The following is a 19,480-nucleotide window of genomic DNA, read 5'->3' as shown; positions in this document are numbered from 1 at the left end:
TAAGATATTAAAAGTTATAATTTTGGCAGATGACGTCACCATCCCCCCATATGCTCCAAAACAAACCAAAGTGGGCTAGTTCGTTAGTGCTCTGTTTGTGCAGGTTTGTGCCGTTAAAATTTTCGTTTGTGCAGTTTTGGTTTCTGAGATATTAAACATTATTTTTTAGGTCATCTAGAGTTCACCATCCCCCCATATGCTCCAAAACAAACCAAAGTGGGCTAGTTCGTTAGTGCTCTGTTTGTGCAGGTTTGTGCCGTTAAAATTTTCGTTTGTGCAGTTTTGGTTTCTGAGATATTAAACATTATTTTTTAGGTCATCTAGAGTTCACCATCCCCCCATATGCTCCAAAACAAACCAAAGTGGGCTAATTCGTTAGTGCTCTGTTTGTGCAGGTTTGTGCCGTTAAAATTTTCGTTTGTGCAGCTTTCGTCTTTGAGATATTAAAAGTTATAATTTTGGCCGATGACGTCACCATCCCCCCATATCGCTCCAAAACAAACCAAAGTGTGGGCTACTTCTTGTAATTCTTCAGATTCTCAGCTGTTGTACAATGTGTACATTTTGTTTTGAACTTCAATAAAGACTTAGAACAAGAAAAAATGTGTCTCATTTCAAGAAATGTTTTAAGATAGCAATGTTTTTTCACGAACGTAGCGCACAATAATTGAATCCTGCTAATAAATGACATGCAGCCTGACCCTAACGTAATGTGTATAACCTGTTCAACTGTGCTTTGATTTCGGAGGTGGTCTGAAGAATTATATTCACATTGTTGATGTACTGTCTGCTGATTATGCAGCAAACGTGTAAAAAAATTACATGAGCCTATAAAGGCTAATTTGCTAGTTGCTTGAGCAAAGATTTTGCCGAGTAAAACGGAAATGTGTCATTATTTCAAAGTTCATCCAAGTAATGTACTTAATATTTAGTAAATATAGTTTCAATGCAACGACTTTCATTTCATCCAATTTCTTAAATTAAATGTGTATGGGCTTCAAGGAGACATGTTTTGCGAACTTTGACATAGTTCTCACACAACTGGGATTGGCTCCACCCACACTGTAGTGAGCCTCCTGCCCCCCCCCCCCTCCCATCTTGTTTTGCAGAGCAAGTGTAATTTCAACCTCTCGTTAATATTCTAGCGGTCTCAAATCGTTTTGAATAAGTCATTTTTGGAATTTTTTCAACCCCGATTTTGATTTTTTAACAAGGTAAAATCAAATTAATGCTCAACTAGCAAATTGGCCTTTATAGGCTCATGTAATTTGTTTACACGTTTGCTGCATAATCAGCAGACAGTACATCAACAATGTGAATATAATTCTTCAGACCACCTCCGAAATCAAAGCACAGTTGAACAGGTTATACACATTACGTTAGGGTCAGGCTGCATGTCATTTATTAGCAGGATTCAATTATTGTGCGCTACGTTCGTGAAAAAACATTGCTATCTTAAAACATTTCTTGAAATGAGACACATTTTTTCTTGTTCTAAGTCTTTATTGAAGTTCAAAACAAAATGTACACATTGTACAACAGCTGAGAATCTGAAGAATTACAAGAAGTAGCCCACACTTTGGTTTGTTTTGGAGCGATATGGGGGGATGGTGACGTCATCGGCCAAAATTATAACTTTTAATATCTCAAAGACGAAAGCTGCACAAACGAAAATTTTAACGGCACAAACCTGCACAAACAGAGCACTAACGAACTAGCCCACTTTGGTTTGTTTTGGAGCATATGGGGGGATGGTGACGTCATCTGCCAAAATTATAACTTTTAATATCTTAAAGACAAAAGCTGCACAAACGAAAATTTTAACTGCACAAACCTGCACAAACGGAGCACTAACGAACTAGCCCACTTTGGTTTGTTTTGGAGCATATGGGGGGATGGTGACGTCATCTGCCAAAATTATAACTTTTAATATCTTAAAGACAAAAACTGCACAAACGAAAATTTTAACTGCACAAACCTGCACAAACGGAGCACTAACGAACTAGCCCACTTTGGTTTGTTTTGGAGCATATGGGGGGATGGTGACGTCATCTGCCAAAATTATAACTTTTAATATCTTAAAGACAAAAGCTGCACAAACGAAAATTTTAACTGCACAAACCTGCACAAACGGAGCACTAACGAACTAGCCCACTTTGGTTTGTTTTGGAGCATATGGGGGGATGGTGACGTCATCTGCCAAAATTATAACTTTTAATATCTTAAAGACAAAAACTGCACAAACGAAAATTTTAACTGCACAAACCTGCACAAACGGAGCACTAACGAACTAGCCCACTTTGGTTTGTTTTGGAGCATATGGGGGGATGGTGACGTCATCGGCCAAAATTATAACTTTTAATATCTCAAAGACGAAAGCTGCACAAACGAAAATTTTAACGGCACAAACCTGCACAAACAGAGCACTAACGAATTAGCCCACTTTGGTTTGTTTTGGAGCATATGGGGGGATGGTGAACTCTAGATGACCTAAAAAATAATGTTTAATATCTCAGAAACCAAAACTGCACAAACGAAAATTTTAACGGCACAAACCTGCACAAACAGAGCACTAACGAACTAGCCCACTTTGGTTTGTTTTGGAGCATATGGGGGGATGATGACGTCATCGGCCAAAATTATAACTTTTAATATCTCAGAAACCAAAACTGCACAAACGAAAATTTTAACTGCACAAACCTGCACAAACGTAGCACTAACGAACTAGCCCACTTTGGTTTGTTTTGGAGCGATATGGGGGATGGTGACGTCATCGGCCAAAATTATAACTTTTAATATCTCAGAAACCAAAACTGCACAAACGAAAATTTTAACTGCACAAACCTGCACAAACGGAGCACTAACGAACTAGCCCACTTTGGTTTGTTTTGGAGCGATATGGGGGGATGGTGAACTCTAGATGACCTAAAAAATAATGTTTAATATCTCAGAAACCAAAACTGCACAAACGAAAATTTTAACGGCACAAACCTGCACAAACGGAGCACTAACCATTCAGACTATTTGCTGGATTTTTTGACGTGGGTGGGGTGTCAGCTTCACGCAGGTGGAAGGCGTCCCGGCTGTTGCAGAGGGGTTTTCCCTGACTCCGCCCCTCGCTGCCAGGGCGTTCACGTGTTGCCACAGAATCCACGCTGTCCACGCGCACGCGCCCTGTCGTGTTTTCGTGTCAGGACCGCGCCTCCGCTCTGCCCCCCTCTCCACTTTTCCGCTGAGCCTCCCCAGGTGTCCGTCACCTGTTAGGACGCGGCGTTCCCTGCGAATGCGCAGACGGACAGTGCGCATGTCCGTCCAGCCCGGACCGCGCTGGCTGCAGGTGAGCATCCAGGCGTGTTTGTGTCATGCGTGTTTTTTTGTTGCTGGTGGAGCCGCAGGACGGTGATGTCATAGCGGAGTGGAGACCAACCATCAGCCGGTAGTAAGAGTTATGCAACATGGAGACAAAGCGGGTTCTGCTGCGGCGGTTCGGATGGTTCTGATCCAGGTTCTGATCGGTTCGGAACGGAGCCGCGTCCATCTGCAGCATCTCCATCAGATTATCCTCCTGTTGCTCCTCAGGTTGCTGCAACGTTAAACTCTGTGAGTTTATGGATGTGTTTTCCTGCTAACCGTCTGTGTGTGTGTGTGTGTGTGTGTGTGTGTGTGTGTGTGTGTGTGTGTGTGTGTTCCTGCAGATGCACCCAGAAGTCCCGGTGAGGTGAGGAGGATAAAGAGAAGATGCAGCAGTGAGTGGAGGCTAAAGATGCCGCGCACCAAGCAGAACAACCCCAGGAACCTGAAAGGTGAGCGCCTACTTCCTGCAGGCGGATTCCCACAGGTCCTTGATTTCCTGCAGATTTTCTCATCAGCTTCTCTGCTCAGATCCATTTCATTCCTTCGTGTTTTTCTGCGTTTGGCCTCCAGTAGTTGCTCAACAGAACGTCTGAATTATGTGTTTTAGTTGCCGTTGTGTTGGAAGTAAATCCCTTTTTAGGAAGTTTTCGGTGGAAAACTTTGGCTCTGAGCTTCTGGGATTCTCGGTTTCTTCCAGCTCTCCACTCCATTAATCCCACAAAATGTTCAGCGGTAACAACGTCACAGCTAATTGGTCGGTAATTGAAACCAGAAATTTCCCCCTCTGTCGTTTTTCACCTGTTAGCTGTTGACTGAATCCTGAAAAAATCCTTTTTTCCTGTTTTTGCTGTTCATTGAATGCACCAGAGCAGACTTTATGGCTTCTAAATGGAGCAGAAAGCAGCTTGTTGTTTAAGGAGGAACTAAACACCAAATAAACTTTTTATTGCAGATAAACAGCATAAACTGGCCCTTATTGCTGCCTTCTTTGGGTTTCTGTGCAAATTGTCTTCAGTTTTGTGTGACTGTGTTTGATTTTTAATATTTTTGACTGAATCTGTCTCAGTGCTGCCCTCTTCGGGTTGAACTGTGGTCCTGCAGGTGAATTTTCCTATTGGTCAACGTTACAGACATTAGTTCTGGTTTAAAATCAGACAGACGCCCCCTGGTGGCGAGTCAGGAGTTGGCATAGCGAGCGTTGCTCGATGGCGTTTCTCTGCTATGAACACGTTTGATTCATTTGCAACGTGGAAACGGGGCGGAGTCCCACTCCACTCCGACTGCAGGTGCTCAGGAAATTATCTTGGCAGATTTGCTGCTAGTCGCTTTTTTGGAAGAAAAAAGTTGCTTTTGTCTGAAAGGATGCTTAAAGTGATAGTTGTCAAATTGGCAACAGAGCTTTTTCTGTCTTGACCACATCCCAGCTTATCCTCACATGTGGCCACGCCCATTACTGCCTCGTGGCTCCGCCCACTTCGTCAGATTTGTCAGAACAAGTTTCTGCTTTACTGTCACTTTAAGTAGCTGCTTTGAGAAAAATAAGTTCACAACAGACTCGTTTGTTCTGCTTTAACCCAACTCCAGTCTGCTTGTCTAGTCAAAGTCCGGTTTGGTTGGTGAAATGTGAATGCTAATTGACCTCTGACCTCTGGTCCTCCAAACCTCGGTCTGGGTCCGGTTGAAGTGAACTCTGGTTCGGTTTGAATGTGAACGCCAAGCAGAATGGAGACCGCTCCAAAAGCAGGAAGTGGACTACAGCACAGGGCATTCTGGGTAAATACAACCAAAGCTAACATGTTAGCCTAGCGCTAGCAGCAGAAATGGCTCCTGGTCTTCAGCCTAAAGAGAAATCCTCCAACCTCTAAAATCCTCCATCTTGTTTCCATCTGGTGAAGAAGGAAGTTGCTCTCAGCGTCTTCAGAGGTTTTTGTGTCTTTTCCTTCAGTGGTTCATGGTGCAGCGCCCCCACAGGCCAGGAGGGGAACAGGTTGGTTTGACTCAGAGCAGAGAGAAAGAGAACCACAGCAGATGATGGAGTTCTGGTTCCAGTAGAACCGGGTTGAGTCCAGATGGTTGATCAGAGCTCTGAGACGTCCAGGTTTTCCCTGACAGTCTCTTCTTTGGGGCTCTGTGAGGTCATGGTGATAATCTCGGTGTTTATAAATAAATAGTGGACAATCTGCGTCGTCTCCAGCCTGTGTGTTTGTGAGGACGCAGCAGATTGGACTCGGATCGGCGCGTCCTGCGGTGTGAACGACGGCCGGCCCGACGGGTTTCCTGTCGAGCCGCCAGCAGACGGCGGCGCCACACAGATGGTGACTGTGAGGCGCCGCACGGCGGGTGTGATCGACAGAACGCAGCGCCGCACAAACACTGCAGCACAAACAGAACCTGGCCCAGACAGGGCCCGGTCCAAACAGAACCCCACTGGACAGAACCCGGCTCGAACAGAACCCGGCCCAAACAGAACCCGGCCCAAACAGAACCCGGCCCAGACAGGGCCCGGTCCAAACAGAACCCGGCCCGAACAGGGCCCGGTCCAAACAGAACCTGGCCCGAACAGAACCCGGCCCGAACAGAGCCCGGCCCAAACAGGTCCCGGTCAAACAGAACCTGGCCCGAACAGAACCCGGCCCGAACAGAACCCGGCCCAAACAGGTCCCGGTCAAACAGAACCCGGCCCGAACAGAACCCGGCCCAAACAGGCCCCAGCCCAAACAGAACCCGGCCCGAACAGAACCCGGCCCAAACAGGGCCCGGTCAAACAGAACCCGGCCCGAACAGAACCCGGCCCGAACAGGTCCCGGTCAAACAGAACCCGGCCCAAACAGGGCCCGGCCCAAACAGATCCTGGCCCGAACCGAATCTGTCCCAAACAGAACCCCATCAGTAAAATCTGGTCAGCATGAGGCTCGTCTGTCTGGTACCAGTTTATGTCAGGAGTAGAGTTGGATCGATTAATCACGATTAATCGATTACTGAAACAATGTAGTAATTGATTAATCATTAATTATTGAATCTGACCATTTGATTTAGGGGTGAAACGATTAAACAGATGAATTCTGATTAATCGATTGTTGAAATAATTGTAAACTAATTCAGAATCAATTAATCATTTAAGAACAACATGGAGCAGTAAATAAGTCAAATGTGTACAAAAATATAAACATTAAAATTTTAGACAAGTCTGTAAATAGTCCTGTCCCAATAATCAATAATAAATCTCATAATAAATTAAAACGAGATCAATAACTTCCATTTGCATTATTTATTGTTTTTCTCTTTCTAGCAGAAACTGGATGATAAAATTCTGAAGCTTCGGCCTCAAATGAACCTTTGTTCATTTTATCTGTTGTTTATTTTGGATATTTAAAACGTTTTAAATGTTCATTAGAATATAAAGTTTATTGATCTTTATTATTATGCCATTACGACCAGAAAATGGTTTAAAAACTTCAGTATTACGGTTTTTCCCTTTTCTCGGCCAGCTGACTCTGTTGGGCAGCAGGTGACGACCAGCAGCAGGTCCAGGTGTTTGTAGGATCAGCCAATCGGGTCAGTCGCTCCGTCTCCGCCGGTCGGCGCTTTAATCCGACTCCCAGTCAGCAAGCGGCAGCAGAGGAATCGTCCCGTCATCCGAGTTGGAGAAGCTGCAGACGCGCCTGCGGCTGGTGACGCAGTCTGCGGTCAGAGAAGCAGGAAGTCCTGAGTTTCTGTTTGCGCCGCCGCCGCCGCCGCCAGCTGGTCTCCCAGCAGCGGCTTTCCTCACAAACATTCACTCCCCGCGTCAAACCAGCAGCGCTGGAGAAACTCCTGCAACTTTATTAGACATCAGTTATTCACTCGATTAACCGGTTAATAAAAAACATTATTAGCACATTCTGCAGGTTTTTATTTACCACTTAAGCTTATTTTACAGCATATTGGAAATGCATAAAAATACAGATACATAATTTTTAAATAAAATATTTTATTGCCTAAAACACAAAAACAAATTAAAATGATTCATTTAGTGAATGCTTGATAATCTGTAGAGTCTTTGATTAATGTTTGAATAAATTGATAGTTAGACAATAAAATGTGTTTAGTAGATTTATTAATAGATGTTGAAGCAGGTGAAGCTAAAACTGCCACTGGAGGAGATAAAACAGACAAATGTTTTTATTTTAAATGACTATGTTTGTATTTTTGTACAGTTTTGGTTTAATTATTAAAATACATAAATACAGATAAATAATCAAATCCTTATTTTAAATTAAGAAATAAACATTTCATGCAATAAAATTAAAAAAACATATAATTCCTTTAGTGATTTGTTGACTAATCTTTGAGGTAATTTTTAACTGATTAATAGCAAAATGAGCTTGATAGATTTATTTTTACAGAATTTGAACCAGACGAAGTTAAAACTGAGCTGATAAGAACAGAAGTTTTTAATCCTAAATGTAAAATGTTTAGTTTTTTTGTAGTTTTGACTAAATTACTGCTTTTAGTTTGTTTTTCAGAAAATGTTTTTTTATTCAGTACAATCCGGTTAACGATTAATCAATTACTAAATTAGTTGACTATTACTTCAACAATCGATTAATCACGATTAATCGATTCAGGTGTAAATCAAATACAGTCAGATTTTGTGATTATTGATCAGACATTGTAAGTTTATCGCAGCTGGAGGCTCGTCTCGACAGCTGCGCCCGTCAGATGGTGCTTCCCCATAAACGCCTGTTATAAACTGGGAGCTTTAATGGTTCCAGTATCATTACAACTATTCATAAACTTAATAACTAATAAATGTAGCAGGTATCAACAGACCAGAACGCGTCATCAGCAACAGATAAATACTCACCAGATATCAAAGTATTGAAACTGAAACTGAAAAAGTGCAGTACGTCCTGGAAGTTCTCAGCACTTCTGTTGTTCCATATTTTGTTACGTTCAGGCCTGAAATGATTAACTGGATAAATCAGATTAATCGAACTTTCAAATAATCAACTAGTTTGGTATTTATTTAATCGTTAACTGCAGCACACAGACTCAAAGAAGTCCGTTTGCTGATGAAGCCAAAACTGTACGAAATAAATACATTTTTCAATTAAAATGACAAAAAAAACTAAACCTTTTTGTCGGTAAATTAGTTTTACACAAAACTCAAGTCCAGTTATTTTCTGTCCAATCATGAATGTGTTCATTGACCAGTCGGTCATCAGATTAGCTGCATGTTGTTAGTTTAAGCTGAAAGGTTTGAGCTTTTCCCACGTCAGGATGATCTGCAAATGGCTCATAAAATATTTACTCTGTCGTTTAAAAAGGAATTAAGAAGTTTATTCACATATTTTTAATATTTTATAAAAATTGTTAAATGAAAAAGCTGCAGATTCTGATCGTTTTCTGTCTGATTAATCGTCAGAGTTATTGATTGTTGATAACTGAAATAATTTCTAGTTGTATCCATAATATTGAGATGTTTTGTGCTATTAGAATAGTTATAATAAGATGGAGAGAATCTCAAGTATCCATGGATTTTATTTATTTACCAGCAGTTATAAAATATGAGTTTTATAAAGAAAACTATTTTTTTCACTCGTTTTTAGCATTTTTTAAAGGAAAAACTGGAAATCTGAAGACACAAGTAAAGAAAAGCATCATGTGTCGACATATTAATTTACAGAGACGATGGCTTAGAGCAGTGGTCCCCAAGCTACGGCCCGTGGGCCGGATCCGGCCCGCCTCCACATTTGGTCCGGCCCCCTGAACAGAGAGCGTTCAGATTTTTTTCCATATGTTGTATTTTCCGGTTTATATGTGGACTTTTCTTTAACCACCAGGGGGCTCTGTAGCAGGAAGTGTGTCCTGTAAACTGTGGGTGTTTTGTTTTGCATGGCGCATTGCTGCCATCTGTTGGACTTTTAGGGAACTGCTTGACTTTTATGTTATTTAATCAGTACGGTTGTTTGCTAGCGGTAGAGCAGATGAACACACGTGTTTGTTATGAACGCCGCATTCCAGGTTTCCCTCAATGGAATATATACTAGTCAGTCCCAGTGACCGTTTCACTAACGGTTTTTGCCCATGTGCTTTCTGGGTAAAAATCAATCAAGAACCCCCCCCCTCCCCACCCCCTGTCAACAATTTACGGCACTTTTTATGTTACAAACTGACTCCGGCCCCCACCAGAGACGGGAAAAGTTATGTGGCCCTCACAGGAAAATGTTTGGGGACCCCTGCCATAGAGTCTGACCTCGTTGACCTTTGTGCTGGTAATTGTGCCAGCAGTTGTCTTGGTAAACGCGCGGCTCAGAAAGGGTTAACTCCCTCGCTGGATTCCTGCTTGTTGTGTCACGCTCAGGCAGCCAAACCAGTGTTTCCATGCCGGCCCCTTAAATTACAGCGCTCCTTCACACAAAGGGAACTTCTCTCCCTCCGGCCGGATCGAGCCGGGCTTTAGCAACTGTAACTACAACAGACGGGCCGAGACTCGTCCGCGGCCGGCGCGGTAACTCGGCGGTAACCTCCGGGAAGCTTTCATTTTCTCAGCGGCAGAGCGGGGAGGCTCCCAGCTTTCATGACCAAAACATTCAATCAGTGGAAAACAGCTGTTCACTTTCTGCCCTGGACGGTTTAGCCCTTGTTTTTATGACGTTAGCTTAAACTTATAACTCAGTTATTTCTCTGGCAACTTGTTTTCGACTCAGACACAGAAAAATGAAAGTTTGATGACTGCAGAGATCTAGTTGTTTCGGCGGTGTCTGAAGGTTTAGTGGACGGTTGTTTCCTCCTGACGAAGCTTTGGAGGCAGCAGGGGAACTTCCTGGAAACGTTCACCTCCATTATAGATTCATCTGAGTTATTAACTTCAGTGCAAGTGATGCTTTTACAGCTACGCAATAACATTTGCTTTCAATTAAATAATTTAGCAGAAATTTTCTGATTTTTATGTAACCAGTTTTTTGAATCGTTTTTGCTGAATCATTCCCTCTAAGCAACTGTAAAACATAAACACAACATATGTCTGAATTCAACCAGATGCAGAGAAAAGCTTAATAAGCCATTTACAAAACCAAAATGTTTCTGAAGTTTGTTGAACCAAAGAGGACGAGGACCAGGACTGTGATGTTTGACTGAAGCAGGAAAGTGATGCCGGCGCAGTGGTTGGTTTTTGTCATGGTGTTGAAAAGGTTGAGAAATAAATAATATATCCGATGTCATTAATCGGCCCAGATATTCATCGTGGGACCAGCCGTCTTCTGTAAAGGATCTGTTAAACTTTGTGAAACAGAAACTGTTTCAATCCAGTTGCTATGAATTTTCAGTAAACTTGTAAAATGTTGCAGAAAACGAAAATGTGAATCGGTTTCCATCTGGTTTGGAGCGAACCAACCAGTCATAACAGGTTCAGTAAACCAGAGACTCCTTCGCTCCGAGCTGGAGGTTTGGACTTTTCCAGGGTTTTGATCTTATTTCTCCCTCTAAATTCTCTGGATTGGTTTATGTCTGTTTCTTCACCAATAAACTTCTCTTGATGCTGCTGCTGTTCTCATGTTAACCATCACACACATTTTCCTCGAGCCTCATGGCTGACGTTCGTCTCACGCCGCCGCCGCCTGAACGCCTCGCCTCTGAAGGTCGTGTTGCTTCGTGAGTTCTTCTTCATAAATGATTTAAAGGGATCCTATTAGGAAAAATCAACTTTTTGCACATTTTCATTCTTCCCTTTGTGTGCCTGCTGCTTCTAAAAACTGCCCAGCTGGTTTTGGGAAATAATTTAATGGTTTCCAGTGTCTGTAAAATGAGCCATTTCAAAAACTTCCCTCCCTTTTTGAGTCAATTCAACGGGCACTGTGCCGTTACCTAGCAACCCCAGCTGAGTTCTGTCTATTACCTAGCAACCCCAGCTGAGTTCCGTCTATTACCTAGCAACCCCAGCTGAGTTCCGTCCATTACCTAGCAACCCCAGCTGAGTTCCGTCCTTTACCTAGCAACCCCAGCTGAGTTCCGTCTATTACCTAGCAACCCCAGCTGAGTTCCGTCCGTTACCTAGCAACCCCAGCTGAGTTCCGTCCGTTACCTAGCAACCCCAGCTGAGTTCCGTCCGTTACCTAGCAACCCCAGCTGAGTTCCAGCACATTTGGTCAGCTGGTTTTGCGCTGTACAATGGCTGCTGGAAAACACAAATATTTTGTTGTTGATTTGCCATCCAGAAAACACTTCCTGCATTCTTCCTGGTTGTGCAGGAGGCTCTGCTAATGCTTTTCAAAGATGTACGGTTGTATAATTATGCATATGTTTGCTGCCATTTTCACACGCGAATATCGAGTTGGGGGCGTGGCCAGAACAGCTTATTAGGATTTAAAATGACAAGAGGCCCTAAAAGAGAACTAAACAGACTAAAATCTGATTATTTAAGAATGATTTTGTGTAAAAATGTAGTGGAAACGTTTTGCACAGACCAAAGATCAACCCTAACCTGTTCATAAAGTCTTAATAGATCACCTTCAAACTGTGGGCCTCAGCCTGTTTCTGTGTTTCCACTCATAAAATCCTCCTGCCGCCTCATCGGTCTGCTTATTGGGCGTAAACTTTTCAAGGCGAAGCGTTGCTGAAAGCTCTGAGGAGCTGAAGGTAAATTGGAGCTAACGAACGGTGACCTCCCTGGGTTTCCTGAAAGCATGCGCCGCCACACGCAGCTGGAGCGCATTTTCCCCTCTGCAGGCCGGCTCTGCCTGATGCTGCCTGCGGCGGCGGAGACGCACTGATGACACGGCGAGGAGGAGGAGGAGGAGGAGGAGGAGAGATGAAGAACACTCCAGAGGAAACGTGTCATCTGCAGGGGTGGGGGGTGACGCGATGGAGCCTCTAAATAAACTGAAGGATCCTTCATGGAGGCAGCGCAGGGCTGAAGCCCTGAAAGCCCGGCTGTGTGGGGGCTGCGCGGCCCGATGCAGGGGTTGCCAGGGAAACTGAGCGGGATGAATGCGGGTCTGCAGGTGCTGTTCTGGTGGCCGACTGCTGGAGCCTCCTACGAGCACGGAGGGCAGGAAACGGGTCGGGGCCGCGGAGAAACGCTGGAACATGTTCAGACTCGGATCTGATCTGATCTCAGCTTCTCACTTTCACTTTATTTAACCTGTAAAGTGACGTTTCCCAAACTCTGCCGGGCTGAGAATCACTTCACCGTGTAACAAACTCCCAAACCACCGAGCTTCAGACGGACATCTGAATACAGCCTGACAATATTAGCCTGTTAGCTCCTGTTCTTTGTTCATCCTACTGGTCTGAGTGCAGCTGCTTTGTAGATGTTACTGAGTCGTTTGCAGATTTTAAGCCTGGTTTTCTTTCAGCCCGCCGTAAATAATTATTTTTGGTGTTCAGATGCAGTTGGTGAGCGCGGGGCGCAGCGCTGCTCAGCGCCTCGTCGCCGTCATGTCGCAGCGCAGGCCGGGCCGGGCAGACCCGGTTCTGCATGTGGGATGCTGTGTTTCGTCATAGAGGTCTGAAAACAAAAGCACCATGAGGAACAGAGAAACATCCAGACATGAACTCCTCATGCACTTTCGCCTGACGATATTTTCTAACTAACAGTAACTTTAGCTTTTATTTTTAATGACCTGGTCTTAAGGTACTTATTCATTATTATTTTTAAACACAATCCTTTGTTAAATAATTGCAGGCGTTGCACTTTGAGTTCACGCAGATTAACGGTCGTTTACGTGCAGTACCATGCAGACCACTAGGGGGACCACAGAAAGACTTCCTTAACGCTTAAATCTCTTCATTAAATATTTCTCTGTGGTTTGGAATAAATGTAGAAGTCTTCTTCTTCTGTGGTTTTAAGTCAGGGAAAAGTGTTTATTTCCATGATTTGCATCGCTCCAGAGTTTTACTGTTGATCTAGTTTCATGGAAAGTCAGATTGATGTGGTTCTGGAGCAAATCGGTTCTGATTCTGGTGCAGTTTGAGTATCGAATGTGTTTCTGTTAGGGTTATTGTTGACCCTGCAAATGTGATCTTGGCTGATTTTACTCTACTCTTTGAATGTCGCCGTTTAAATTTTCTAACTCGATTCTTCGAAATGCGCATGGAAGAAAAAACATTGGTGAATCTAAATTACTAACAAAATGTCACAGCTTCAGAAAAAATGCTGCAGCTAAATGAAATAAAAGAAAGAGAAAAAAAGCAAAAATAGTAATCATAAATCGCTGCTAACTCACTCCAGACCACTAGAGGGAGTCGACCACCAAATGGTTTGGGCCCAAACTGTCGGTAAGGACGGAACGTCCAGAAGACGTCGGAGGAAGAAAAGATGCGTCAGACTTCAAATCTTTAGCAATAATGAAGAACAGCAGCATCTTTATGTATAAAATACCAGACGCCCCCCAGTGGCCTGGAGGACTTTGTTTTTTCTATTTGTGGTGTTTTCTGTCTGCTTCTGCTTTCTGTGGTTGGAGGATTTTTCTGTTGGGTTTGTTTTTTGTGTTTGTGTGTTTTGTAGTTTCATGTGTGCGTATTTCACTGTTTCCTGTTCAGTTTAGGGTAGAAATGTGTTGTTTTTCCTAAACACTCCTTCGTGCAGAAACCCTCTGACCCGGGGGTAAATGTCCAGAGGGTTAATGTGGAAATATCTGCAGGAGGAGGAAGAGGAGGGCGCTGCCTGCTGGCTGAGCTTCCTCCTCTTGCGTAACTCTGGACGTCTTTTCTTCAGCTGCTGTTGCCATGGGTAGGGATCCTGAAGGGGGGGTCTGAGCTCACAGTGCCACTCGGGTGGGAAAATCTCAGAGGAATTCTGCTCCGGCTGACGTTCTTCCTCGCTTTGCTGCTGAGTGAGGAGGAGGATGCCGGTGATTGGCTGCAGCGCTGCAGACCTCCCTCCTGTAAGTAACAGCCTGTAACTGTACGAGAGGAGCTGCGCGGCTGCAGGGCGTCGGCGTGAGTCACGGCGAGCTTCAGGTGTAAAACGGATTCCTCACTGCAGAGTCAGAGATCCGGCTTCCCCTGCAGGCCTGAAGCCATTAGCTCAAGTAGCCGGATGTCAAATTAAAATGCAACAAAATTATCAGCCACATAAAAAAGTCAAACAGTCTTTTCTCTTCCGCTGCGGAAACACAGCGTTGGAAACCTCTGATTATCTGTTGTAGAGTTTAAACGCAAAGATTTCCTACGAATCCCACATAATTTTAACTGAAATCTGAAGATATTTCCGTTCAGAAAGGATCTAAAGTCCCTCCGGCAGCGTGCGGCTCGGCGTCGGGGAACCCAGTTCAGAGGAAGGGATTAGCTGGTTCTGCAGAAACCCGTTAAAAACTGCTGGATGTAAATCAGGTGCAGGCAGAGCGTCAGGAAGCCGAGTTCACTCAGGGTTTAATTAGGAAAGCATCTCTAGACCTGCTGGGTCTTGTTGGGTTCATACTGAAAAATGGCAGAAGAAGAAGAAAGTTGAAACGGGAGGAGGCTGAGGATGAATCCCTGAGGAACACCAGCTGGTTAGAGGACGCAACGTTCTGACAGCTTTTACACTGAAACAGGTTTTTAAATTCTGCATATTTTGATTTAAAAATGGAAGAAAAACATTAAAATGACTTGAATGCTTTTTTGCTCCCAGTAAAATTCACTCTTCTACCATTTTAGCTTTTAAATGTTATTATTTTCAGCTGATAAGTAATGAGATTGATGTGATTATTGGTGTTAGTTTGGGCTGAGGTGCAGTTGAAGGTGTGAATGAAGAGCATTTCCTCCCACAGGAAACATCAAAACCTCTGAAACACGTCAGGAAGGTTCAACTGTTTATGCTAATGAGCTAATAGCAGAGCTAATTTTTCATGTTTTGCTAACTTTGGAAACATTTGGTGCACTTTAGTTTAATATTTCCAGATGAATGCTACTTAGCAGTTTTGTAAACTTTCAGTTGAATAAAGTTTGTGTTGAAGTTTTGATTACCGACAGCTGAAATCTGTCAGTTAGCTGTTTATATCTGTGCTTTTATTTTGAAGACTGTTTATGCCGCAGTTCATTTTCCTCCCGTTATGTTTTCCCTCTATGTTGCGGTGCAACAAATAGTTTATTCTGGTGTTGAAATATTCTCTCCTCCGTGTTTTGGGGAAACTGAAGTCGGCCATTTTACCGAAGAGCTTTGGATTCAACATGTTCAAAAACTTTTTATGAACCCTGTGATGCTGTGAGTTCTGGTGAAGCCAAGAACAAAAACAAATCATCTTCCTCCGACTACTTCCGGTCTTCTTCTTCGTAGTTTTCGCCAGTAGTAGTTTCATATGGCTGAAGAACCACCCTAACTTTTTCTTGAAAAAATGGCGTGTTTCCATTTGGCGGATTTATGTTCGTGATTTAAATGTTGTCAGTTTTCTGCTTCCTCCGGACCGGATCCGGATCGGCCGGTGTGTTTCTGCCGCTGCAGCTCCGCGGCTTCATGCCGCCTGCAGCGGCGGATCGATGCTGCATCAGGTTGATGGTATTTATATCCCGCTCGCCCTGCAGCTAATCTCATGTTCAAAGTGTGTGAGGATTTAAAGAGCTGCGCCGTTTTTAGCGCTTCATCCCGCTTTGTTTGGCTTTTTATAGCAGGAGGCGCCGCGCCGCGCCGCGCCGCGCCGCGCCGCTCGGGGAAGTCGGGGCAGGGAGGGCTTTCCCTGATTTACAGAAAGGATTGAAAAAACGGAGCGGAGGGAGGAGAGAAGGAGGGCTGCAGTGACGGAGGAGAAAACAGGCAGAGAGGGAAAGGAGAGCTCAGAGGACGGACGCTCGTCTTGGTCGGTCGGCTGTAATTTGGGAATGTTTGGGTCAGGAATGTCGGGGGTTTCCCGGTGAGCCGCCCAGCGGGGAGTCTTCCTCTCCTCCTCTTCGTCATATCAGGTACAGCAGCTCGGCTTTGTGTTTGTGTCTCTGTTGGTCGCTGAGGTAAAGTTTCTCCTCGGTTCCGGCTGATCCGCGACCCGGACACCTGTCGGCCCAAAGTCCTCAGGCTGAAGTTTCTGTTCCGGTTCTGAGTGAAGAAGAACAGAAAACAGCGCAGACTTTATAACCTGGACCGAAGGTTCAGATTTTCCTGCAGATCCTCAGGGAATGCTGGAAGATTCCCAAACAGAAACGCACCGATCCATCGGCCACTGACTGGAATTGGCAGATTCTTCCCTGATCAGCTCTGATCGGTGATCAGATTGTAATCAGATCGGCTTCGATCAGCAGCCAATTATTGAACAATCAACCTGTTCCTACATGTTAATCAGGTCGTGATCAGATTGTAAACAGCGTGGATCATAAATGGCTCTGATTGGTGATCAGTTGTGATCGGCTCGGACCGCCAGCCGATTACTGACCAATCAACGTGTTTCTGAACTCTGATCATCCATCATCCATCCCAACCAGCCAACAGTTTGTAGCTTGATAATTTTATAACTGAACTAAATGAGATGCAGGTGAGGAAAATGTTAATATTTCATTTCGGTTGAGTTAATTTGTTCTTTTGTGTTTTAATTAGAAAAAAAAGATATAAAGAGAAAAACAGAAAATCAGATTTAATCCAGCTTTTGTTCTCCTGATGATTTAATAACGAGGTTTTTATTCGTGTCATATTGATGGTCAGGAGAGGAAGGACGAAGGTTGAGGCGAGGAAGAGGAGGATGGAAACGTAAAGAGGAAGAGGCGCGGTTACGTAACCTCTCCTGCAGAGCGGAGCAGGAGTGAAGGAGGTGAAGGTGGGCGGCAGCTTCACAATCACAAAACAGAGAGGAAAAAAAAATCACATTTCAGTCAAACTGGAGCCTCTGGGCTCTAGAGCGGCTGAATTAACTGACCTGATGATGGATTAATAATCTCAGATTACAGAATATTTCCACCAAACCGCCACAGATCAAACCCAGACAAACAGAAAATCTGTGGAAAAAATCCATCTCTGCTGCCGTCTCCTAGCGCTAACAGTCAGAGCCAGGAGGCGGGGCTTAGCGCTGTCAATCACCCTCCATGTGGCGCTGCTCATCCCGCTCTCTTCCTCCCTCTTTGGGTTTTGAAGACAGATTTTATGATGCTAATATTTGACGCCATTAGGTGTCGTTATTTGACCTGTTGTGTTTTTATTTATTTGTATTTATTTGGTGCATTTCTCAGTAGCAGCTCAAGGAGGAGATCAATCTTTACAGATCAGTCTTTACAGATCAATCTCTACAGATTAATCATTACAGATCAGTCTTTACAGATCAGTCTTTACAGATCAATCTTTACAGATCAATCTCTACAGATCAATCTTTACAGATCAATCTCTACAGATCAATCTTTACAGATCAATCTCTACAGATCAGTCTTTACAGATCAATCTTTACAGATCAATCTTTACAGATGAATCTTTACAGATCAATCTTTACAGATGAATCTTTACAAATCAATCTCTACAGATCAGTCTTTACAGATCAATCTTTACAGATCAATCTTTACAGATCAATCTTTACAGATCAATCTCTACAGATCAGTCTTTACAGATCAATCTTTACAGATCAGTCTTTACAGATCAATCTTTACAGATGAATCTTTACAAATCAATCTCTACAGATCAGTCTTTACAGATCAATCTTTACAGATCAATCTTTACAGATCAATCTCTACAGATCAATCTCTACAGATCAGTCTTTACAGATTATCTGTCTCAAAAGCTGAAACATGGAGACAATTTAAAACAAATATCAAAACATTTCTTTAAAAGTTACACACTGCAGCTTTAATTCATCACAGGAAACAGATTCAGGAGGAAACGCACAAAGTCCCAGAGTTGCGCAAAACAATCGGCATCAACGCAACGATGCACTGGACCAGCAACTGTTGCAGCAACTGTTGCAACATGCAATCTATGAATAGAACGTAACCAACAAACTGTAAAAACAAGAATCATCATTTAATGAGCTGAAGGCCAAGACGAAGAAAACAATAATAATAATAATAATAATAATTATTACCAGTTGCTATCAAACCAGAAAATTCAGAAACGGAACAAGTTTCTGTAGGAAGATCTGACAAAATGTAACAAAACAAGCAAGAAAAAATGTCAGATTCGGTTGAAATGCGACAAAATCTGGAACAAAAACTAAATAAACAAGATCTGCAATAATCTGCCGAGACAAACTGAAGCAGCAAAGTTTCACTGAAAGCTAAAAAAAAGAAAGAAAACTGGAACTGATCATGAGAATCAAAGTAAAATCTGCAACAATTCTTCAGGGCTGAAGCAACAAAAACCCACAGGAGCAACTAAACGGAGGAAGAATCCACGAAGCTTCCTGACAAACTAAGCATATTTACAGAGAGGTCCAATCTGGGCCGATATTAAAAACCGATATTTATCTCCATCTTGCTGCTGTTTGTTTTTGGAGGATGACGGGAGGAGCTGCTCATCTGATGACAGGATTTAAGACTAACGATTAATCATTCATCCATCCATCCATTTTCTTTCACCCTTGAAATGGACGATTAATCATGATTAACTAATTATTGAAATAACTGATCGATTAATCGTTAATTGAAGCATTCAGACTCAATAACAGGCATTTTGTTGTAAGAACAACAAAGTCAGAGCAGAAATTAAATCAAAACAGTAAAAAAAATAAACATTTTGCATTTGGGATAATGAAACAAAAACTTTTCCCGTTAACTCCAGAACTCCTCAAGTGAAAATTACGGAAATATTTTTTCCGTAATCCAAGTGGTTAAAAGTAAAATCAGAAAGTCTCTGCAGGATTCTGGGAGTTGAACATTGATAAATATCGGCTCTCAGCCAGAGCAGCTCCACTGCTATCGGCCTTCGCCGGCTTGAACGTTTCGGTTGCCTCTGATTCTCTGCGTTTCTGACTCACTGCAGTCATAAACAAACGAACAGAAAGCAAACGTGTCACTGGAAGTGGTTTAGTTTGCGACGTGCCGGAACGAGTCGGGGAAGAAACGTGGTGACTCACGTCAACATCGGCGTGTCGGGACGATGTTTACCTTCCTCACCTGAAGCTCGTTAAAAGGTTTTAATGTCATATTTACGGCAGTTTGGACAAAACCAAAGGCTCCACATTATTATAAATCAGGAAGAGAAAATAAAACGGGAATCTAAAGGCATTTAAAGTCGTGATTTTAGTTTTATTCAAACATT

General features: G+C 43.2%; 1 protein-coding gene across 3 annotated transcripts in view; it reads left to right on the top strand.

Annotated features, from left to right (window-relative positions):
* Window positions 1-19,480, top strand: part of hivep1 (HIVEP zinc finger 1) — a 47,489-nt gene that overhangs the window by 1,955 nt on the left and 26,054 nt on the right. Inside the window, exons 2-3 of one of the 3 annotated variants that reach the window (XM_081612238.1) lie at window positions 3,075-3,337; window positions 3,696-3,803. In XM_081612238.1, the coding sequence (XP_081468364.1) occupies window positions 3,764-3,803 (40 nt within the window). In that variant the 5' untranslated portion in view covers window positions 3,075-3,337; window positions 3,696-3,763. The other 2 variants (XM_081612240.1, XM_081612239.1) reach the window with 2 other exon arrangements.

Source organism: Poecilia reticulata, chromosome 11, assembly GCF_904066995.2.
Source record: "Poecilia reticulata chromosome 11, P_reticulata-male-v2, whole genome shotgun sequence".
In the NCBI taxonomy this organism is placed as follows: Eukaryota; Metazoa; Chordata; class Actinopteri; order Cyprinodontiformes; family Poeciliidae; genus Poecilia; species Poecilia reticulata.
Note: the sequence above shows the minus strand (reverse complement) of the source record. Positions and strands in the feature narration are given on the sequence as shown.